The sequence below is a fragment of the Haliotis asinina genome, chromosome 1 (assembly GCF_037392515.1).
Source record: "Haliotis asinina isolate JCU_RB_2024 chromosome 1, JCU_Hal_asi_v2, whole genome shotgun sequence".
NCBI lineage: Eukaryota > Metazoa > Mollusca > Gastropoda > Lepetellida > Haliotidae > Haliotis > Haliotis asinina.
The window spans coordinates 50884841-50911331 of NC_090280.1; the positions used below are offsets into that span (position 1 = coordinate 50884841).

The window sequence follows — 26491 nt, forward strand, 5'->3', positions numbered from 1 at the left end:
GAAAGTCACAAATTTCCAAAGTAAAATTAAATATCGTAACATACATATCGATATACTTGACTGACGATGCAAAAAACATTTAATTGCCATAAACAGACATTGAAAATCTACACGCATGACTATGTGCAAAAGTATTGACCTGTAACCAACCAACTTTAACTTAAATTATTTGACATCATTTAAAACCAGGACATAAAGTCATAACAATTAGAAACTGTCTTCAAATTACAATCAGTTGTTAATGTTAGAAGAATGTTACATGGATGACAAAAAGTCCAATCATTTCCACAAAATAAAAACCCGTGAAGGTCCCGGGGTAGAATAGGCCTTCAGCAACCCATGCTTGCCATAAAAGGTGACTATGCTTGTCGTAAGAGGCGACTAACGGGATCGGGTGGTTAGACTAGCTGACTTGGTTGACACATGTCATCGGTTCCCCATTGCGCAGATCGATGCTCATGTTGTTGATCACTGGATTGTCTGGTCCAGACTCGATTATTTACAGACCGTCGCCATATAGCTGGAATATTGCTAAGTGCGACGTAAAACTAAACTCACTCACTCACTCACCCCACAAAATAAATACATTCAGAAAGAAATAGAGAAAAATGACTGACATATATAGAACTGATATACAATATAGGTGCTACTCTATGCAGGACTGGTATCTTTTGTGCCTCTCTTGGCTGTTTTGCTGCGTGACAGCCTCACGACTGGTTACTCTCTAACTGTCGCAGCTGTATCTTTCACATCTTTCAACAGTACCATCAATGAAATGAATTCCATGAGACACAGTAATTATCAAAAAGTTAATATTACAAGGAACATCTTGTAAGCATGGTGATTTGATGGACAGCATCTCAGGTTTTTGTTGCTTGGGTACCGCTTTGGGAATTAAAATAATCTTCACAAATAATGATACAGGTCATGTAATACAATATTGAGATCTTCAGTAATCCATGCTTGTCATAACAGTCACTTAATGTAAATCAGGTGGTTTGGGCTTGCTGACTTGGCTGACACATGTCATTGTATCCCACTTTTGTAGATTAGTGCTCATGCTGTTGATCACTGGATTGTCTGGTCCAGGCTCAATTATTTACAGACTGCTGCCATATAACTGAAATAACGCTGAGTTCAGTGTAAAGCTAAATTCACTCACTCAATCACATAAGTAATATTGAAGTCATGGGACAATCTACCATGTTCCCAGTACACATGTGCATAAGAGATTTCTGAACCAACACATGTCGTTTACTTAAGAAAATGGCAAGACTTTCAGATGAACAATTTGTTAGGGAGCTAATGTGTACTAAAATGAGATTCTAACTAACTTGAACGATACATTCAGTCAACAGATGGAATAAACGAGATATCATTTATCAATGTTATTTCAAGATAAGTGGGATAGTGTGTGCATAATAAAAAAATAAAGAAAAGAAACACAGCAAGCCAGCCTCTCTGTCCATACATAGATCATGATTAGACGTAACCTTGGTAACAGAGGACATTGTGTTATGGCTGCTTTGTTCAACACTACAGGCGGTTGGGTAGCCTACTGGTTAAAGCACTGCTCGTCGCGCCAATGACTACATACAGACTAGAGCTTGACTCCTCACATGGGTACAAGGTGTGAAGCCTATTTCTGGTGTCCCCCACCATGATATTGCTGTACTGTTGCTAAAAACTAAACTCACTCACACTCATTGTTCAACACTACACAACAGTGTACACCACAATGGCTACCCATATCTTATCCTGTATGGATATAACCCAGACACCACAGGCAAACACTTTAACCACTCGACTACTCACTCAGGATAAATATGATTGAATGATAACGTTTACACCCCGAACCTAAGCAAGAGTTAGTTCAATATAGTTTAGTCCATTCAGCTTAAGTACAAAAATAACATTACTGAAAAAATCACAAACTGACCAAAAAACTTTGCATGTTACATAGTAAGACAATGGGTGTAGCTGTGACATCGGACACATTAGGATGATATGCTTTGAGCAGCTCAACATATGTAATGATCCAGAGACAAATATTTCATGAAAGTATATTTGTGTTTAATTAATCTGACATTTATGCCAGTGAGTCCCAGCACTGAAACTGTTAGGATGTTCCCCCTAAAATTAACCTTTCGCTAAATGCTCGATTTCAATTATCAAATCATATTGTGACCTTACAGTGAGTGATCCAGTGGTGTTTGGTGGCAGTAGGTGACTCCAACAGACTCACAATGTGGCAGTGACCATGATAGGAACTTGGAGTTACCTCCCATTGTTGCAGCTGCCCAACATGACCCACTGTATTACCTTCTGTGATTGTAAACGTAGTGATGGGTGTCTACAGTCAACACTGCCTTCATCAAGGCAGTGGAAGCTGGGGCATCGTGACTAGGTCAGCCATCATAGATATAACAACTGGCTGATGCAGGTAACCAAATTAACCCACCATAGCCTAGTGGGTTTGTCCATGTCCTGCCTGTGTCTGGGGGTTTGTCTGCACTCTGCTGTGTCTGTGTCTGAATCACCAAAACCTTCATCACATTGGGTTCCCCGTCACAAAAAGCTGATACAACCAGATACACCAGAAAGACTACTGTCATATGTTACAACTGAAGGTTAAATAGCTAAGTTGACCACTTTGTTTACAACAGATATGTGAAATCATTACAGACAAGATTAGTGAACAAATATATATATACCATACTAATATTCCCCTCCAACACAGACACATGATGACAGATGAATACCCTGACAATACAACACAGAAAATATATTACTCTGAAGTCATTATCATGACCGTCACACTTGTGACCAGTGAGCAGAGTCTGGTCAGGATCATCCTAAAGGATTCTTCAAAAGAACAAATCTTCACACGCACACGCACGTACACACACATGCACACACACACACACACAAAACACACACAACACACACATACATACTCATGCACACTAATGTACACACACAGACCTGCCCACACATACATACACCACACGAAAAATGCCCGAGCAACCAACCACAAGGCTATACAATCACAACTGACCATGTAAGGTGCTTCTTTCTTCACAAAAACTGGGGACATCAATGTTGTTTTGTGTAAACTAAACATGCAGGACACAAAATATATATGTAAAAAATAGTCCACCTTGATTTGTTGCTAGTTTTTGTTAAAAAAATAATGATCTTGAAAACAAAGGTGAAACAAATCCACAAACAATAATGCAATCAAGGACATGTTGATACACTTCTGACATCTGGTCTCATGTTGCAGATTTTTAGTTAGCGTTATGGAAAAGTTTCTGTGCCCTTTCAGTAGACAAATAACCTAACTGATCAGCTATTGGCCACATTCCAATAGCTGTCTGTGGTATAAAATCCAGCTTTAAAATGGCAACTCAACAAATTTGTCATATGTGAAAGATTGTAACCACGGTAACTGATTATTCAACCAATGAGGGAAGTCATCTGACTGTGGCCTTTGATATGATTTCAATTAACCTAAATATGACTAGTCATTCCTTAAAGCATTTCACCATGACTTAGTAAGGCTATCCAAACAATATATATATATATTAAAACCTTACATGTGGACACAATACTTAGTTTCTTAAGTAACAGCATATAAAAACAATTTTGTGGAAATCAAATAAAAAAATAGCAAAACAATTTTGTCACAAACAATCAAGAAATATGAAACATCAGAAATCATAACACACTGAGCTTTCAGAACATAGCAGATCAAAGGGTTACCTCCCTTGCCATGCCTCATTTCTGTATTCTTGGAAATTATAAAGAAAAAACGTTTTCTCTGTCTCCACATTCATGAAGGCTTGGTCGATGGTAATGTTCACCCAGTAGCAGAAACACATCATCATAATTCAGTGAAACACACTGACAGCACGTCGCCAAGAGGATGACGAATTTGTTCAGATATACAAAGGAAGGTCCAGAAGAGTCTATTGCCGATACTGAGGGTGGGCATCAAGGAAGTCCATCAACTTGGTAGGGAAGTCCGTCATGACGCCATGCACTCCGAGCTTAAATGCTCGCTCGAACTCGTCCTCTGTGTTGAGCACCCATAGATATGTCTGAAACAAAATCGGGATTTCTTAGTTTGTCAGCAATAGTCCAGGTGCATGATGGCAGTCTGAACATCATCAAATCTAGACCACAAAATCGAGTGATTGACATCATGAGTAAAGTCTCTCATGACTCAAACCACAGAATCTCCTTGTACTACAAGCATCAATTGCCAGTGATAGTGCCCGGTTGGAGGCTGCCATGAATGCTGGCAATGTCAATGGGAGGTAATCACTGAAGCTTCTATCTATAATGAAGATAATCTCCCCTTTCTTTCAAACATATTTTTCAACCACACTGGTATCAAATAATTCACCTATTTTAGTATTTCCTCTCCCCATGCATTCAAACCACTTTGGTCTCAATAATCCACCTACCTGTATACACTGTCTCTCCAGGTGTTTAAACAGCATTGATCTCAATAATCCACCTACCTGTATACACTGTCTCTCCAGGTGTTGAAACAGCATTGATCTCAATAATCCACCTACCTGTATACACTGTCTCTCCAGGTGTTTAAACAGCATTGATCTCAATAATCCACCTACCTGTATACACTGTCTCTCCAGGTGTTAAAACAACACTGATCTCAATAATCCACCTACCTGTATACACTGTCTCTCCAGGTGTTTAAACAGCACTGATCTCAATAATCCACATACCTGTATACAGTGTCTCTCCAGGTGTTGAAACAGCATTGATCTCAATAATCCACCTACCTGTATACAGTGTCTCTCCAGGTGTTAAAACAACACTGATCTCAATAATCCACCTACCTGTATACACTGTCTCTCCAGGTGTTTAAACAGCACTGATCTCAATAATCCACATACCTGTATACAGTGTCTCTCCAGGTGATTAAACAGCACTGATCTCAATAATCCACCTACCTGTATACACTGTCTCTCCAGGTGTTTAAACAGCACTGGCCCCAATAATCCACCTACCTGTATACCTCGCCTCTCCAGGTGTTTAAACAGCACTGGTCTCATCATCAGCCTAAAACACAGATAGCATCTTAGGTATGTGGTATTCTTTTCTATGTGACTGTGTTCATTTATGAATATCGCTTTAACTAAGGTATAAAATTACACACAACAATAGGTGGCTTGAGGCTACACAGTAGAACATTGTACTTTGTAGTTTGAGAACTCATACAAACTGCAGCCTTTGTCACACTGACTCTCTTGTGAACAGGGTTTTGTGTCACTATCTTAGTTAAATGCACAACTTCTAAAAACTGGGCTCTTCAGTCCTCTAACCTGGGTAGTAAAACTGGCTTGCTGAATGTTCCTGAGAGAAGCTAAACCAAGCCCTCCTAGTTGTGTAACATGCCAATCAATTCCAATACCGAAATGTCTTGTTTACTGTTATTAACAAATACTCACGCATCTATAACTCGGATGGCAAACCTCTGTTTCCTGGAAAGTTTTATTGGGCTCGTGCCTTCACTGGAACAGAAACCAACAGTAAGCATAAGCACTCCCCATCAGTGCCACTGTTAAAAGTCCAAGCTGAAAACCCGTGAAGGTCAGGGTTAGAACAGTGTCCATCAGCAACCCATGCCTGTTGTAAGAAGCGACTAACAGGACTGGGTGGTCAGGCTCACTGACTTGGTTGACACATGTCATCTGTTCCTAACTGCGCAGATCGATGCTCATGCTTTTGATCACTGGATTGTCTGGTCCTGACTCGATTATTTACAGACTGGGTAGCTACAAGAAACATGGGTCATTATCCTCATGGTTTATATGCTATATCCCCCTAGCCCTTGAAAGTAGAATTATTTCATACATTATGGTAAATTCTGTAGCCAGTTACTAATAATTCTGCACATACTTTTGCAAGAGATTCCATTAAACCATTACTCAGAACAAGAAAAAAGATCATTTGTGTCCAAAGGTTTGTGCTCCATTTAACACAAACAATTTGGTATACATATGTTATCCAATGTTTGGGGTTTTTACACAGTTAAAATAAGGTTTTATTTAACCTGTAAAACGTCTTCAGTGTACTTGTCAAATTCCTCTGCTAAAGGATGCAAAATTCTGAATGAATATAGTTTAAAAAGCGTTTCTGACCCTAGCGGCATTCTGTAAAATATTCCGCAACTGTGGACTCAGGGAAGAGGCAGGAATAGATGCACTGAACCATTGATCCAGTCATTTGTACGTGAGGCCATGGAAAGGATAACACAGTATGAGTGCAGAGGGCAGACAACTCTGATGTACTAAGCACAACTCTAATGTGTTCAGCAGAAGGGAGACAACTCTGGTATGTACAGCAAAAGACACCTTTGATGTGTACTGACTTAGGGAGACAGCTATTGTGTATTAAGAAGAATGGAGACAACTCTGGTGAGTTTAGAAAAAGGGACACAATTCTGATTAGTACTAAAAAAAAGAAACATTTCGATTAGTACTCACTCTAAGAGAATGCTTGGCATGATGACCTCAAGCAGTGACTCCTTCAGTGGAATAAAGGGAAGTAACCCTGAGTAGAAATAAAAGAGAAGCAGGGCGACCCTCCTCATGGAGAAAATCAGCGGGATCTCTGGATTCTGGGAAAACACATATAAAAATATTAGCAGTTGTGTCTACATTATTCTTTTACAAGAGACTCTGTACTAACTTTTCATGGCGAGCTACTCATCAATAATAAAGGGAGATTAATGAATTGTATTTATCACTCCCGAGAACAGTATTCCACTTGTGATTGGTTGATAATGCTGTGATGGTATACTGCATAAGGTGTTAAAAACAAATGAGTCTTATAACATATTCATCACAAAAACAACGTTTTCAATATTCAAATTAAAACTGGGGACACTGAAGACCACCACAATGAGTAAACACCATTTTAACAGATTTCTCTCCAGACAAGAGAATGTCTACTGTATCTGTTGAGTGACCTGCTGATTTTTTTTTATATTTGCACATGCCTGTTCCTGGCTACAGTGGCTGACTGTGTACCTGTTTGTGTAGTTTGGTCTCCACCTTGTCGCTGCGGTTGCCCCAGACAGTGATAGACTCTCTCTTGTAGTCCCGCACCAGGTCCGACACCTACATTGATGGAATCACGTCGATGTCATCACCACCAGTATTATACAGTAGCAGAGTGAGTGAATTTATTTTTACCCTGCTTTTAGCTGTATTCCAACAATATCAAGAATGGGGTTCACACATCATACCCGTCTGGGGAATCAAACCCGGGTCCAAATCATGAGGCATCGCTATAACCACTAGACTTTCCTTTCACAACCAGCATGTGTGAAAGAGTGAGTTATGATATGGGCGAGTGAGCGTGTGAGAACACCCTAAAATGCCACCTCTCAGACATTTGCCACTCTGCTGAAACTCTTGGAGAGAGAGACATGAGCTTGAAAACCAAGCATCATTAGCAAGGGGAATCCTGGGATCCTAACCAACCATCATACATCCCTGGCATAGAGAATTATGGCGCCTTAGATAACAGGACAAACCGTGCCTCCATTTTTCAACTTGTTCAATATTGGTAAATGCAGCACAAAACCAAACCCAGTCCGTAAGTCAGTCACAGATGGGACATGATCACACATTGTCCACATATGGGAAATTGAACCTGGATCTTCGATGTGACGAACAAACGCTTTAACCTCCAGGTTACCTCACTGCCCAACAGGAGCAGAGAGCACAACAGTTATTCAGTCCACATAGGTAAAGCATCAACATCAACTTAAACCCAGACATACTGCCTGTTGTCAGACAGCTATATAACATCCATACCAAACGGACATTATACCCAACCAATACCCCATCCAAGCATGAGACACACTATAGTTGATTGGGACCCAGCACTACCACCAGAGGCTTTCTACTTCTTCATACCAAACAGACATTGTACCCATCTAATACCCCATCCAACCCCTATTATCAAGCATGAGACACACTACAGTTGATTGGCACCTAGCACTACCACCAGAGGCTTTCTACTTCATTTTTCACTTCAGTTTTGGCTTGGCTATTATCATGCTGTATTTGTGGAAAGTACATAAAACTTGGTTCAAGTGTTTCAAACGTCCTATGGAGAGTCTTTATAGATGAAATCAGATCAATACAATTCTCTTTTCAAGACATGTTACAGACACAAATAAATGTTGCTTAAAAAAAATTACATGGCATCCTCAAACTGAAGTTACATGCCCAAGGTCTCAAACTGAGAAAATTGGCAAGATGGAAGGGTTGAAAACTGGAAGGAAGTACAAAAAGAATGTAGGATGTTAAGACATCTTGAAGAAGTAAGTAAGGTCCCCAGGGATGAGAAACCTGAAAGTGTGTACTAAGTTGGCTAGTTACCTTTGTGATGAGTTCATCATCGTCTACTTTGATGTCAACGTTGATGACTAAGTTTGGGAAGGTCTCAAACACGTCCTTCAGCAGTGGAATCTGACGATCTTCTCCTCCCTGGATCTCATGACCTAGACAATCAGAGGTTACCACTAGGTGTCGCTCTCAACCACAGCAGTAATGCTATTTCCTGTCTTATATCATCAAACATTCATCCATATCCTACATATATTTGTGGCTGTCCAGTAGGGAAGTCGCTTTTCATAAGTAACCAATGAAAAAAGCCTGGTTCCTGCCAGAATAAGGCTGGAGAGAGCAACACCAATCAGCACTCAGTATTCATGACACTGCATGCAAGTGCTTAACGGATTCAACATATGAATACACGTGGAAGCTGAGCAGGTTAGGTGACTGATTTTGTGTGCTGGTGAATAGGTGCCTGACACTGTGGGTTCAAATCCTGGATGAGCTAGAACCTAACAAACTACTAGAATTTGTACTTTACTAAGAAAGTGTATTCTCAAATATAATGTATGTCATGGATTCAACTTCTGTTTGGCATCTGGGCGGCACACTGCCTAAATGTTGACAGTGGTAATGACCACAGAAGATTCATTCAGCTATAAACATATTTACCCTTAAAAGCATTATATATATATAATATATCTTTAGCAGGGATTTGGAAAGGCAAGGGCCATGGGCCATTTTGCACATATGAATGAAAAATGGCCCATTGAAATTTTGAAGTTTACTGTTGATACAAGGGCAGTGGGCCATTCTAAATTCAGAAAGCGGCTAATAATTCTGAAAATGGCCCATTGTCAACGTTCTCTTTCCCAATCCCTGGTTTAGGAACTAATGTAGGAAATAGGATCGACATTTACAGTTTGTGTTACTTACAAACACAAGTTCCCAATATATTGCAATATGTATCGCAATGCTGGTGCCTGAATTTCAATATATTGCAATACAATGTATTTGACAATACACAGCCCTAGTATCCGGCGTGCCAGGTACATATGCCTCTTATCGTTCTGATAACAGCAAATCTCAAAATTAAGTCGCATAGTCAGGGATTCTATTTTCTTTTTTTACACAATTCACTGTATTACAGAATGACATTTTGCCATTGAATAACAAAAGAAGAAATTTGTTGTCAATGAAATTCTAACTCAAAGCATAAAGAAAATCACCCAAAAAACTTTATATGTTCTTTACCCAATATGCAATACATGTCATTTGAAAGCATACTTGTACTTCATTAAGAAAGTATAATCCCCAAATAATGACATGTTACAGTAGGGATGTTGACTCACCGCTGCTGAAGTCCACCTTGAGACAGGGCTTCAGAAGAGGGAGATCCTGGGGAGAGAGGGTAACAGTTATCAGGTAACCATCGCAATGGATGAAATACTGGTGACGTGATTATTCGTTTGCTGATCAATGCAGTCTGGGTAAACTTAGTCTTAGCATTATCCACTACACTGCTATACTGAGTCAATCCTAGTCTAACAGACCCTAGGTCACGTCAGCTAACTTTATTAACTGACAGGGGGAAAACGGTACTCTCTCACCACGGTATGGTACATACAAGAGCTCCATTTCGGTTTAGTATGTGAGATAAGATCATAAAGCTAAAAATTGACACAACACATAAGAACTGGATAGAAAATGGCAAGAGATCTTTCAGATAAGGACAAAACTTTATGGATGAGCAAGGTCTTTACTTGCTTGACAACGATACAAGAAGCTGTATCGAAACGCCGCTCCATCTGATTAAAGAAGTTGCTCATCCATAAAGTTTTGTCCTTATCTGATTCACCAGCTTCTAAACATGCCTCTCAAGAAGAGATCTTTCGCACAATCATTGGTACTGTTCCTAATAGCATGCATTCCAGATCTCACGTGAGATCACTCAGGTTGACATCAGTTTAGCCAGATGATCTTTAATGCAAATGATGTGTTTACGTAAGGTATGCAGTTACAGAAGGTATAATATGATTGGACAAATATTCTTATTTGAAAGAACTGAAAACGGAACCCAGGTACTGATGTCTTACTGACTTTCAGCTCTAAGTAGATGTCATTCAAGGCAATTCCAAACTTACTTCAGGAAAAATAGCGGTCGTCTAGGATAGCATGATTTGATTTTTACGCATTTTAGAAAATGTATAAAAAGGTTTTTAAATGACAGTATAAAAACCAAAAATAAAAAATTTCTGGATTCCATTACAGCAAACTGAACCGAAGGCCAAATACCGCAGTTCTATTAATACTGTGGTATACCATTTTATCCCCATTAATTGATCACTCTGAACACAGCTAACCAATTGCGAAAGTTAACATTCGCACATATCATTTTAGCTTTCACCTAAAAACTGTTTGTACTTGAACATTTGTTTGAACAATTTTGAAAGCTGTTTTACACAAGATCACTTCCGAGTGATACACATGGAGGATGCTATTATTCACAACAGTGGGTAAAGAGTTGCTGAAAACAGCGTTCTGTCTATTATTCACAACAGTGGGTAAAGAGTTGCTGAAAACAGCGTTCTGTCTATTATTCACAACAGTGGGTAAAGAGTTGCTGAAAACAACGTTCTGTCTATTATTCCACGATGTCATCTTGTAGGTAATAATCTAATAGTAACCATGTCATCACAAAACTCTGAGCGAGCTCACTGTCCATTTCATTCTGTGTCGCCAACTTGAAAGTCCCGCCACACCGTAAATAGCAGTCATTGTCTGACTGGTTAATTCCATTGATTTGTCTCATGTTTGATCAGACAGTCATAGGTCATATTCTGCTAAAGCTTGTCAGACAAAGCATATACCAGTGTAACGAAAAATACTGAGCCTAAGTTTACTTGGACTGTTGTTCATTGCTGGTCTCACCAAATATTCCTTCCACATGAACACAAGATCAGAAAATGCAGTGTAAAGACTTGGTCACAAAATTAAAGAGTCAGACCATGCAATCCATTTGGTAATGACAAACACAATTCTGGGGACCAATTATAACCCAGGATCATGATATATGTGATTCGACAGTATCGCCATAGACGTCATACATCTGAACACAACACATATCTCATACCACACAAAATGTTTGAGATACCTTATAATCCAGGCTAGAAATCTTGCCACTGTAGCCACACGCTCGTTCCAGAGACTCATCATGTGACACGACCACCTGACCATCTCGGGTCACATGACAGTCAAGTTCCAGCATCTCTGTGTTCCGCGACATTGCACTGAAATAACAACCGTCAGACAGCTCTGATATATCGTTCTACTTCTATTCCCTGATTAAGACCAATTAACCATAGGAATTCATATTGGCACTATGATCTAATATGTCAGTTCAGTCAAATATTGGTACTGTCAATTGCTGTCACATGGGTCTAATATGGGCAGACTGGTTTCATACTGTCACTATTAACGGCAATATGTCTATCGCTGTCACTTGCGTCTAATACTGGCACTATGATCTAAAACTGTTACTTGGATCTAACAATTGGGATGTTTCCAGTAATGCCATGAGGGCCAAACATTGGTGTCTAATACATAGCTGCTCTATGGTCTAATAATGGTCTACATAGGTGATCTAGGGTCTAATGATGGTCTACATAGTTGTTCTTTTGTCTATTATTGGTCTTAATTGCTGCTCTGTGATCTAATAATTGTCTACATAGCTGTTCTATTGTCTATTATTGGTCTACATAGCTGCTCTATGGTCTAATAATGGTCTACAATACTGCTGTATGGTCTAACAACAGTCTACATTATTAGTACATAGCTGGTATATGGCCTAATAATATTCTTTGTATAATTGTCTACGTCAATGGTATATGGCTTGCTTGCTGTTTCTGAAGGACTGATTTGTTCTACCCATACCATCGTCAAGCTGTCTGGCAATGTATAACATTTCCCGATCGAATGAGGCAAAAGTTCATTGAAGAAAGCTCAATAATTAATTATCGACATTAAACACATATATGAATGCATTTATAAGCAACGTAAAAGATAAGTGAAAATTACAGGCCATATTTAAGACAGAATATTTGTAATGATGTAAAAGAATCATTCCCTCAAACCAAACACGTCTCTGGACAGATGACTAAAATCTGATTAACAAGGAGCCACAGAACTGTCTTTGATATATTTTTTGTCACTTATCTTGCAGCTCCTGCGGCAAGAATAGACACTGCTTCATGGAGAACGAAGCAACATGGATTCCTTTTCAGCATAGGGAAAAGTTAAAACAAAAACTCTTAATTGAAAAATATTTTTTGCAAAGACCTAATCAGTCGATATCAAATTATATCCCTGTGAATCTGTAGAAACATTCTGGGATAGCTCAAGAAATGTCATTATAGATCATAAATAAGTAAATAGCATAATGTCAGCATAACCTTTAGGCCTGGTCCTCACTGCCTTAATCAATAATGGCATCACTCTCAGGAATGTTTCTACATGGTGCAGGTGGATGTGTGAGTGAGGGACGGTGGCAGTGTAGAAGAGAGGGTATAAAGACAAGAGGGACGGCAGAAGGGCAGCCAGGTAAGAAGGGTGGGACAATGTGTCAGAGAGCAGGATGGCTCAAAATCAGGCACGAATAGTAGGGAGAAGATAGGAGGACAGGGCTGGAAAGGTGGCCACGTCAGAAGGGTGGGGCACAGGGTTGGAAAGCACGACCGCTCAAGGACAGGCAGTACAGTAAGATGGAGGGGAGACATAAGGACAGGAGGACAGACAAGGCAGCCAAGCCAGAGCGGGAGAGCGGGAGGGCTGAAGGACAGGTGCGAAGAAGGAGAGATGCACTTTAGGATAGAAGGACTTCGTGAACTCGAAATTAGGTGTCTGACTGTGAGGGTGTGTTTTTTCAAATCCCAAATGGGACTAACACAAACAAAAGTACTAGAATTGGTACTTTAGAACAAAAATATAATCGCAAATACAACATACTTTATATATGGAAGTTCTAGGAACACTTCTAGGAACACGATTTCAGTGTAACCAGCCAACAACACAACTTGGGCAGTCTGTGACCTCTGGCTAACCACTGTAAACCTGAGATCACGTAACGTAGAAGCTGTTTTAACTAAGCTCTCATCCTGAACACTTCAGAGACCAACTGAGGGAAATACCAGTACTTTTAAAGCCTCAGACTCATGGGAAAGCCTTCAACCATGAGATGAACGGTATTCACTGAGAGGATACACCTTGTAAGAGCTGAGGCATCAAGAGAAATCAGTCAGTACATTCCATGGGGTACGTTCGGTGTGTCCCAACAGCACACAGCCTGGTTGGGAGACTGCAGACATTGCAGACTTTCGAAATGGGGTGGAAGTGGGGGGGGGGGGGTTGGGGTGGTGGTGGTTCTCCACCCATTTTGTTCTTGGGAGGTAGGAGGGCATGCACTGGGGCTTGCTGGAATAAAAATGAGTGGTGTGTCATTCATTTTGTACATGACATGATGAGGGGTCACTAATTTTGTACATAAATTCAGGAGGGCGGACATTTACATTGTACATGATTCCCCATGCAATGCCTCAAACTATAAATAATCAATGGTCCCGTACTACAGTACAAAAGATCTGACAGGGTTCGTGAATCCCTGTCCATCCAGACACATGTCTACACAAAAACAACACATATGACAGCATTCAGGTAGGAAGCTGATACTCACTGTTTGAACGCTGCCATTGTGTTCTCCAGGTTCTCCCCAGCACCTGGAACAAGAACAGAGTGAGTGAGTGAGTGAGTGAGTGAGTGAGTGAGTGAGTGAGTGAGTGAGTGAGTGAGTGAGTGAGTGAGTGAGTGAGTGAGTGAAACAATATGCTGTTATCACACTATGTGGTATGTATTGGTGTACAAGGATGTTTCAGCTCATTATGTGAGATATGATCATAATATAGAAAATGACAAGAGCTAAACCTTACTTTGTTTAAGAACATTGGAAAAAAATACCTCTATGACTTGATAGAAATCATGGTACAAAAACATGGATTACATCATGGTATCAGGTACACAGAACTGAAGGCGAAATACTTCAGTTCTACCAATACCGTGGTATATTGTTTCAACCTGAGTGAGTGAGTGAGTGAGTGAGTGAGTGAGTGAGTGAGTGAGCGAGCAAGAAATTATGTCATGTACCATTAAAGTCAGTGCCTCATCCATCCTCGATATCTCCAGGGTATACGTTCCGATAAGTCTCCACTATACCCTGGATGCATCTACGGATTTTATCATCTCCCTATGCTGGCTCGCATCCTCACAATCGGCCAATCAGCTAAGCCGCCGTTACAACTGAATTTGCCAGTGTCAATGAAGATAGCGGTTGCAACTGCGAAGGTTTGTTCACAATGCGACTCAGATTTAGGAGAAAACATACAGATACACTGATAGGTCTGAAAATTTTTTTAAAATATATGCAAGAACTCCTTCTTCCTCTTTCAGAAAATGTGTGTATGGTTCGTGTTGCCAAGTTTAATCAGTTTGACAAATTTAAAAAGCGAAAGTGTGTTGTGATTGGCTCGCTCAACTTTCCAGCATATACACTTGATTGGATAAAAAGTCAGCCAAGGGAGGCACTAAATTTATCGGGCTTAGCTGTAGATGCATCTAGGGTATAGTGGAGACTTATCGGAACATATACGCTGGCGATATTGAGGATGTGCCTCATCATGCAGCCTGTAAACGGTTAACATTGTATATTCTGAACAATAGTTACAGCTGGCAAGAACTGAATCAAGAACATTTTCAAATTATATTTAAATGCACAGATTTGAATGGAAGTCACTAGTCAAAAGCAGTTCTGATTGGCTGCTGTCCACTTCCTCCCATTTCACTGGTCAGATATAGTTTTCATAACACCCAGCAGTGACAACTTCAAGGAGATTTATGTTTGGCAGTAGTTATAACTATGCTCAGGGTTTTGTTTGTGGATTTTAGGGACACAGTTTAGTAGGATTAGAACCCAGCAGAACCATATGTTTTTCCACATATTAAATACTTGATGTAAAGTAATATATGTATGGACAATGTGGGTAAGGGACACTGACCCAAGTTAAGGGTTTTCACTCCAATTTGGGCCTTATACCCAACTAAAAACAAGATATATTTCATGGAACATTCCATGTCATTCACACAAATATATACCCAGATGCACCTAGAGAATACGGGGCAGTGGGACAGCTTTGAGGTGAAAGTGTTCGCTTGTCACGCCAAAGACCTGGGTTCGATTACTCACAATCACATGGGCACAATGTGTGAATCCCATTTCTGGTGTCCCCGTGCTATGATATTGCTGGAATATTGCTAACAGCAGTATAAAACTAAACTCACTCATTCACCACTACAGACAGTGGAGTAGGACTGAACAAACATCATTTAGACACTTTCCTTAAGTATTCCACATTATTCTTACTCTATCACTGACCAAACTCTAGGATGAGTATATCTATTTCTGCGAAATCCGTAATTGTTCCAACAAGGGTCAATGACAGTATACCTTACTCCTAGACTATAAAGAAACATTACATAACTTTTTCAGTGGTTCGACACAATAGAATAGATGCATGCCAAGCAGTAATTCTCAGAATTTAATATTCTTGCTTCAGCTGCGTTCTCAATATTTCTTTCATTTTCATTGTTATGCACTTAGGACCCGAATATCACTTAATAGCAGATAAAATTTACTACAGCCCACAGGATTACTGGAAAGGTAAAGGAGCAATACAAATTCAGCTACACGGCTAAGGTATCTGAAGGTGTTGCTACGGATTGGTTAAAGAAACAAACAATATGACAAATTCCACAATTCATGACGTTGCCAACCTCTTTGCTTCTGCTTGATGTGGTAAGGCAGAAAACATATAAACATACTTTAACTGTAGCTGATGTGGTCAGCTGATCAAAAGAGGTCGAACCATTAACCATGAAAGATTCAAGTAATGGCTAATGCACTTGACCGTATATATAAACATGGACCCTTGAAATGACCTAAGTTACTTCAAGTAGTCCCTGGACACGAGTTTCTGGGGCACAGTAACCATACTATTTACAAAGCTTGATGTTAAGATTGGCCATGGTGTAAAAGAAGCTCATCGTAGACAAGTTTTTATCAAAAGATAAGTGCAGTCAAACCCCATTTATCCAGACATTTTGGTGGCATTCGGAAATCATCCAGATAGCAAGGCATCCAGTTGTGTGGATCAAACAAGCAAAACATATTGACAATATTGTGTATTGAAAATTTATTCATGTATGTGATAGATATTCGCTTCCTTGGTTTTATTTCTTCAAGTTTCTTCACCAAGTCCATCAAAAACTTCACTGAACCTTCGCAGTTATATACAATGTACTTAATCCTAATCCTACTTAACGTGTTTTCGCCAAATCCGAATTATTAATTAACAAATGAAGTGACATGAGTCCCTAGTGTTTTGAAGACTAATTAATCAATTCAATTATTCATATCAAACCCCTGCCTAGAGATAAACAACGAATACACTTAGTCATGTGGTAAACAGAACAGGTGTGACACATGCATATGCACAGATCTTTCTGTCCGAATAACAGGGCCATTTATCAATGGAAATCTGTGGGAATGGTTTGAAAATTCTCTGTCTGGGTCAGGAAGCGTGGAATCCAGTTCAAGGCGTACCATTGCTTCAGTTAAGTTTTGTTTCCCCTAAAAATCGCCCAGCAGGCAGGGTTTCCAGATATACTGGATCTAACTAAGTGGGGTTTGACTGTATATTTACTGAAAGATACCCACAACCTACAGGCAACAGAAAGTGCATTATCACATACATGTTATGTCTCTGACTGATTGCTGCCTGTTCACAACGGGAATGTCCAGCAATGATTATGCTTATCTTATTTCCATGACACATGGTATCAGGGATACTTGGAATCAATACTGACAGCAGAGACTGAGGAAAATATCAGGGTCACATGAAAGAGATAATACCAGTAGAACCTAGGTAATTAAGACAAGAAACCTGGTAAGGATGTAAACAGCACTGACATGCTGATAAAGATAGAGAATTAAAACCTGATAATGATTCCAATGGAATTAAGAGATGGTCATGATATCTGTAGAATTACAAGCTGATATCAATGAGAGAATAGAGAGCTGATAATGATATTTGTAGACTTACAAGCTGATATCAATGAGAGAATAGAGAGTTGATAATGATATCTGTAGAATTACAAGCTGATATCAATGAGAGAATAGAGAGCTGACAATGATATCTGTAGAATTACAAGCTGATATCAATGAGAGAATAGAGAGCTGATAATGATTTCAATAGAACCTAAAGCTAATAGTAACATCAGTGGAGTTAACAGCTGATAATGATATCAGTGATATCATGATATCTGATATTGATATCAGTGGAGCCAAACAGAGATTCACTCATTCAGGTAGTGTTACTGCACGTAAACGTCAGTTAATGTTGGGTATCTGAAACCAAATTCCCTATTGATTACAGAAGGACCACTTTGGAAGGATTATCAATTAAAATCGAAACATACATTTCCAATGTAATCACCATTTTTATGGGTTTTTCCCCAAGGGTTTATCCAGTCAATGTGCTTTTAACTACTACTGTCATGCAAGAACAAACATTTATCAGTATATCTCATTACATCCTTGATAACCCATGAAGGTCCCATGCTAGAATAGGCCTTCAGCAACCCATGCTGGCCATAAAAGGTGACAATGCTTGTCATAAGAGGCGACTAACGGGATCGGGTGGTCAGGCTCATTGACTTGGTTGACGCATGTTATCGGTTCCCAATTGCACAGATCGATGCTCATGTTGTTGACCACTGGATTGTGTGGTCCAGACTCGATTATTTACAGACCACTGCCATATAGCTGAAATATTGCTGAGTGCACGTAAAACTAAATGCACTCACTCATTCATATTCTTGATAGATGTAAAATTTCTTCATAGACAGGTTACAGTGATCAATATTTACTGAATGGTGAATACGATACTATGAATACAACGCATATAGCTTTACATAAATGTTCATCAGATTTAATGGTTATCTTACATTATTCAAGTGTGTTATACTAAAACAACAAAATTCTGATTACCAGTAATTGAAAATATATTTTCTTACGACTGATGATTATTTTTAGTCCCATTTTTGATTGATTTTCGATCATTTTTTTATCATTGGAACACCACTACAAACAGGTAAGACGGGGGATATAGCACTGCTAACAATATGAAGTTCTACAGAGAAACGCTGAGTCACACTTTAAGTCCTGACATACTCTACTTATTCTGAGTGGTTAAATTGTGTATACACATTAATTTAGGCATATTTAGATATTAGCTTAACCTGAATGGTCATTCACTGAATGATTGATCAGTGTTACGTATCTGTGAGATCACACTGACTGTACAATTGCCTGGCAACAGCTGTGCTGTAATCATGGAGATGACTAGGTTATGTTTCACAACAACTAACGGTGTTCGTACACTGACGAAAATAGACTTACATTCAATATGAACATTTCACAATACAACAACTCACAGTGTCACACTGATGTTACCAGTGGCCGGAACATTTCACAAGACAACAACTCACAGTGTCACACTGATGTTACCAGTGACCGGAACATTTCACAAGACAACTCACAGTGTCACACTGATGTTACCAGTGGCCGGAACATTTCACAAGACAACAACTCACAGTGTCACACTGATGTTACCAGTGGCCGGAACATTTCACAAGACAACAACTCACAGTGTCACACTGATGTTACCAGTGGCCGGCACCATTTCACAAGACAACAACTCACAGTGTCACACTGATGTTACCAGTGGCCGGCACATTTCACAATACAACAACTCACAGTGTCACACTGATGTTACCAGTGGCCGGAACATTTCACAAGACAACAACTCACAGTGTCACACTGATGTTAACAGACTTATGTTTAATATGAACATTTCACAACATAACAACTCAAAGTGTCACATTTCATTAACAGTGGCTGGAACATTTCATAAAACAACAACACACAGTGTCCCACTGACGTTAACAGTGGCCAGAACATTTCACAATACAACACACAGTGTCACACGGACATTAACAGTGGCCAGAACATTTCACAATACAACACCTCACGGTGTCACACTGACATAAGCAGTTGCCAGAACATTTCACAATACAACTCATGGAGTCACACTGACATGAACAGTGGCCAGAACTTTTCCAAGAACTCTCCTCAGGTTGTGTTACTGAACAGATCTCAAGCCTCGGGAACATTTCCTAGTGCTATCCCCACGTTGTCACTGAATAGATCTCAAGTCTGGGGAACATTTCCTAGTATTATCAACAGGTTGTGTTACTGAACGGATCTCAAGTCTCGGGAACATTTCCTTGTACTATCCCCTGGTTGTGTTACCGAACAGAACTAAAGTCTGAGGAACATTTCCTAGTACTGTTCCCTGGTTGTGTTACTGAACAGATCTCAAGTCTGGGGAACATTTCCTAGAACAATCCCAAGGTTGTGTTACTTAACAGACCTAAAGTCTCGAGAATGTTTCCTAATACTCTCCCCAGGTTGTGTTACCAAACAGATCTCAAGTTTGGGGAACATTTCCTAGAACAATCCCAAGGTTATGTTACTGAACACAGATCTTACGTCTTCTGGTTACATGGTTGGTAGTGGTGCTGTTCTCTTACTAAGCTCTGCTCTCAAATCAGCTAATGTCAGTCAACTGAATGGCACAACACTACTTTACAACAGAGACCATATAATAGAGGGACGGCCCTCTCCAACAGTTCATCATTAAACATCAGCGCTAACTGATACACATCGACACCCTGCTGCTAACTTCCGGTTACCGGAACACATGCGCAGCAGATGCGCAGACATTCGCAAATGAACACTCTGGTAACCACGTAAACAATATTGCGTAATATCCGGACCGAGAGTTAATTCCTTAGCTGGATTTCACTGGATGCGACTGACAGTCAAAGATTACATGAACAGCTCAAATAAACTGATTACAATAATCGTAATCTCTATCTTGTCTCTCACAAGATGTCACAAGACTTTTCAACTGTCCCACATGTCAACTGACAAAATCGCTGAAAATGTGTATCGTTCACGAAATCCGTGCCGTTTTAGGCCAGTCATGTAACAGTACTGTTGTCAATATCCCCGATGTTCGCTGAACTTCATCACATAACCTCTAGATTTTGTTTTAAGTATCCATTGCCACTGGTTGGTGGTTCACTAAATGACGCTATTAGTCTCTGATTTTGATTTCATATTAATTTGCGTAACTTTATGAAGCTGATAGTCCCAACGAAACATGATTTCACGTTATCCACGAACGTTACAGTAATGTTTGTTTGAATGCCAGTTTGGGGCTGACAGTGATAACGCTTTTGGAGCCGTACGGAGACATACGCACATTATAATATGGTTTTTTTTGCAAAGGAAAGCTACTCAGAACTACTAAAGCCACGAGGACCATTTTCACAAACGTCAATGTACAACATTACATACAGTAACCGCGTATAGTTGATTTTGTGACCATTTGACCGTTTCTTTCACAGTAGATTAAGAGGGAATGACTTGAGAACTTGAACTTGTCATGATATAAAGGTCGTGAGGCATCCCCCCAAACACACCACCCAATGAAATTAATTATTTTCATAGGGTTCATAACTTTAATTTTATCATGACACTTACCATGAAAAATTTGTCACATAACTTTCCGAAAATACCGGAATTGCAACAGACTGGGACTGTGCAGGTGTGATTGTGATGTCATGTTATATGTTTTATAAAAGAACAATAAATGTATATGTATTGCTAAATACAACTATTTATTCTTTCAAGCTTTCATTAAAAACAAATATGAATGTCAACTGTTTGAAACTGAGACTAACACTAAAGAATATACTAATTTTATATAGTATTAAAACATGATATTGTAAATGAAAAATATCAAATCTGTACACAACTTCGTCCACGGATATCTTTAAGAGAATAACCATCAAACCACAGTTTCAAACCTGATGAAAAACACAGTTCAAAGGTCTTGCGTCTTGCAAGTGATGTTCAAATGATGGATGCCTGAAAGATAGTGTATTTGCAACCCTATGATGGATGCATCACAGTCAGGTTCAATACTTGGTCATGATTTGAGTCAAACTGTAAAAGCCCTTAGTAGACATTCCCATGTCACAAACGATTTTATAGTTGATTATTATTATATGGTCTCTGTTTACAATGACTGACAACACAAACACTGCTGTTGAAGTGGGTCACTGATGATCAAGGTCTTTCAAAGCAGCTAGGTAATTCTCTATTGTTGTTCACAATGTTACCTGAGCATGCTTTTGTCCCTCATTTCACTATGGATATAAAATCTATATCTCCACACAGCCCATTATGACATAACCTATTTCTAAATGATAATCAAGTATTGTGCTAATCATGCTAATGAGGGCAAAGGGATAATGAAACAACAGTATCGATAATGGCATCGTGTCTTGTTCTCTAGCACACCCAAACTGCATCATTACAGGTGACCAATAGTGACCTCAGGTACATGACAGTGCATCAACCTGTACAAACGTATCATCACACATAAAATGAGAATAACTAACACACTAAAAGTAATTGCAGTTTATCTTTCCTGAAGAATCTCTGAAATGAATTCACATATTGCAATTTTGAGTTTGTAGTTATTTTCTTTTCTACCCATAATCAAACGACCAACAATCACTTGGAAGTTGTAACTAATAATCCAGCCCATGATATACCTGTTATCCAGTATAGCAACATGACACATACATCATTATCAAGTATATGAACATGCCATTACCAGTTTCCAGTATACTGACATCACATACCCTATTATCAAGTATATCGACATGACATCCCCATTCTCCAGTATAGCTGACATGACATTACCCATTATCCAGCGTATCAACATGACATCCCACATTATCCAGAATATCAACATGACATCCCCATCTTCCATAACATCAATATGACATCCAGAATTAGATGAATATCAACATGACATCCAGAATATACAGAATACTGACATGACATCCCCCCTTATCCGGAATTAGGATATGACATGCCCATTATCCAGAATATCGATATGACATCCACACTATCCACAATATCAACATGACATCCCAATTATCCACAACATCGACATGACATCCCCTTTATCTGGTATATTCACATGACATCCCCCATTATCCAGAGTATCAACATGACATCCCCAACTATTCAGAATATCAACATGACATCTGCATTATCTAGAACATCAACATGACATCCAGAATATCCTTAATATCAACATGACATGATATTCTTCATTCTTATCTGGGCAATAGAACTGGGAACCTTCCATTGCATGTATTGGCAGACAAATTATGTGAGATGACAAACCTTGACACATACCCATATAGAAAGAAGATTTACATGATCTTAAACATTATTGGTTTCCATCTTCAGAGACTCAAACATTGTTTGACACAGAATGCTGTGGTAACCCAGATCTTTACATCAAACAATAGCTTCAGTTCAGAAATATCTGTTTAGCACTTCTAATCAATTCTGAAAAGCAAAAGCCTTAACGGAAAATATTGATTAAACATTTTTCATTTAACAGAATTGTTTAGAGCATTGTTTGTACTGTGTTTCACAGAAGAACAAGTTGGGTATTTCAGTCACAACTGTGCGAAACTTCTTCCATCAGCCAACTTCCAAAAACTGAGCAGCTTATACTAAACATAACCATTTATCTTTTCTTGTTGCCTGTTAAATCTTGCAATGGCTACAAAAAGTTTTGTACTCATGCTATCAAAAAATTGAGGTGTTTGGTAAGATAAATAAAATACATCGTTCACTGGTCCCTAGGGTCCCCATAGGTTGACATTGCCTCAATGTTTATCTTCTCTTCAGGCTTCAGGTATTTGTATCTCAAAGTTTGAAACACACATACCCACAATAACTCAAACCTGTTAGTTAGTCCCAAGATTACCAAATCACATAAATTTTGTATCTCAGTCTTGAACTATACTCGCCATAACAAACATTTTGCAGACATGTACCATGCAATGTCAACGAACAAATAGTTGTATAAACAATTGCACTCACATGGTTAAATAAAGTGAGGATTAGTCAAATCATTGAGTTTACCATGTCACTGCCACTTTTGGGGGGGAATCATCTTTGAGGCTGTGACACATGATCAGTTAACAATCTTCATTGCCGCACGTGGGTACATAAAAAAGACAGACCACTAAACATATGGATTAGGTAAACTGCCAATTTGTTGACAATCACCTTTTGGGGCTATGAAAGTGCCCTGCAATGGGAAGTGGTCAGTGCTGTGAATAAATGATAATGAAAATGTAGGTCTTTCCTATGCAATACGGTTTTGGACAAAATGGAAAATAATTGAATGAGGGCCCTCTAAATTTGAATGTGGATCATATGGTTACAGGCCGGGAAAGCCACATTTCCGAAACAGAGAGCCTCAGCTGATGTGGCTTTCCCGGCAATAATTACGGTTGCGTGAACATGGAATGTGACTCTCCCAGTTATGTTGGCAGAACATGCTTAGTGATTCAAACCCATTACGATATTAAACAAAGCAATTCAGATTACAACATGTTTTGTTTCTATAAGTAGCACCACATTATATACTCAAAGGTACATTATATACAATAGTAACACTTGATGATAAGCACATAAGCAGTGTCTCCTCACGTATAAGACGTGTACCAAAGGTCAGTTATCCATAACACCGACATATCGCCACCACCCCACCCTAGACCTACGCATCCCACACCCTCTCCCTCACACACCAGCACACACATGCTCTCTGCCATACAAATCGCTCTGGCCAATACACCCAATATTTTACCTTCTAAACAGACATGTATGTATAGGAAGGCACCCACTTTAACAGCGGTGCTCAAACGTGGATATCACTTCACCATATGTACGTAATTATCTCACAACATTATGACATAGTCGGACGCCTTAATGAACCTGATGTAACAGTTATATTACAGAACCACCGAAATATATGCTAAAACAGCGTCAATCTTGTTATAAACTATTTATCCACTACTAACCATTTATGCGTGTACTAACTATATGACAAACCTAACTCTGGTCATACAAGATTTCAAATGTATTGAAATGCATATCCTACAATCACACGACAACAATGGCCAGATTTACACAACTGTGAAATACATGTAAATGCAGAGTTGATTGTTCGTTATTTTAACAGCGCTTTAAATGTATGTAAATCTGAAAGCCAGGTGATACGTAGATTTCTAACGTTATTCATATGGCTGCTGGATGACACGTGCATTTTCTAACATCAGTAAATTTGGGTAATACAGGCATTTTGTGCAGTGTAAGAAGTCACTTACATGTGTTATAGACAAACAAGATTGACTCAGTGTCAAAGTTGGGACGCTATTTCACTGGTTACGGTAATCCATTAATTAATTAATTAACATATTGGAAATGTGGCTTTACCAGCTATAGCCATTTTTAAAATGTGGCTTTCCCGGCCTGTCATAGAGATTTCATAGAGATTTCTGTGGGTGATCCAGTTAGTGCAGAAACAAGCTACAGCTAAATCATCCCCTAAAGTCAGCCTTTCCCCACCATAACCGTCAATAATGAACAGTCCCTTTGGTACAAGTTTGTCGGTTTCAGTTGGTAGAAATATCTGGCATTTGAATTATCAAGAATAGTTTATCTCCATATTTGATTCTGGTTGTATGAAAACTGATAATGATAAGCCTTCGATCAATGTGAGGAAATGATCAATGAAACTCACTACAGGACGTCCAACATGACATATCTTCGTGTAGTGGACATGAATAGATTGTAAAACCATATCACAGATTATCATATGGAATTAAACAAAACCTGACACGTCCATTCGAATGTCCAGTGCTCATGAACGATGTAAACAACACATTGGGGTTGGAGTGTTGACAATGTATTCTTTTGAGCTGTCTTTTTGTGGGAAAACAACAGGTTGAAGAACTACCGACCTGCCTATAAAAGGTTGAACAGGATATTAATTTATAGGCCATTCTGCCTATTTTGTTATAGAAAAGTCAGACTAGAGTTGGACTTATTTCTAACTATTTCATAAACTGTCAATTTCTGCATACACTGGTTTTATTTGATCACAGAGATGAAACATTAATGGACCACCTCAGCTTGAAAACACAATGTATTTGGACAAAATTGAAATTTATATAATGTTCAGGAAAAGATGTTTCATGAAGAATTAAGTTTTTCAGAGATTTTCCTACTGACAAACAAAACTGATTATCTGTGCCATTGATTTTCAGTGAAAACTGTCAGAAATATTAAACTTATATTTTATTAGCAATTTCCAAACTTCTTATTGCTTGATGAAAATTGTCACAAAGGGTTTGAGTGAAAACCACAGCACTTCAAAACATGAATCATATTGATATCCTCATGCAGAAATGCACCAATTCAATTTTTTTTATAAATATCATAATTCAATAACCCGTTTGGCCAATTAGTATTACAGGACGATCGGTAGGTTTCCCTGTACAATTCTAAACGGCAAAATATAACGAAATTGCACATTCAAAGTTAAACCAATAATTAATCAATGCCATGAACCGATTGTCACGCAGTCAGCTTGTGCTATTGTACTTCAAACAACCTAAATATACGGAAATATTCGAGAAAAGCTGTTGTCAGCTGATGATTGCTCTCTTAGTCTTGCTGTCAGGCAGTCGGGTCGACCAGTCTATGTAACCATGAATAACTATCACACCATGATTTGACAGTTTTACGTACCTCCTCGGTGACTGATGTGTCGACATCTGAATTTAAGATTCTTTTTCTTGTGAATGAGGTTCGGAAACCTCAACAGAAGCAGCGAGGTCACGATGTACCCGCCGACGAGAGCGAGAAACACCATCAGTACCACAAACCCGACGAACTCCATCAACAAATAATAAAGACGATTTACCTCCCC

The 26491-nt window shown here is 39.1% G+C and overlaps 1 protein-coding gene across 1 annotated transcript; it reads right to left on the reverse strand.

Annotated features, from left to right (window-relative positions):
• Positions 1–1375: 1375 nt before the first annotated feature.
• On the reverse strand, positions 1376–26461 carry LOC137293198 (lysophospholipase D GDPD1-like). Its single transcript, XM_067823891.1, has 10 exons — positions 26311–26461; positions 14113–14155; positions 11539–11674; positions 9737–9782; positions 8430–8551; positions 7068–7157; positions 6522–6655; positions 5484–5546; positions 5043–5094; positions 1376–4103 (listed from the first exon to the last, which is right to left on the reverse strand). Exons 1-10 carry the CDS (start codon positions 26459–26461, stop codon positions 3972–3974), a joined length of 969 nt encoding a protein of 322 aa, XP_067679992.1. The 3' UTR covers positions 1376–3971.
• Between the last annotated feature and the right edge of the window lie 30 nt (positions 26462–26491).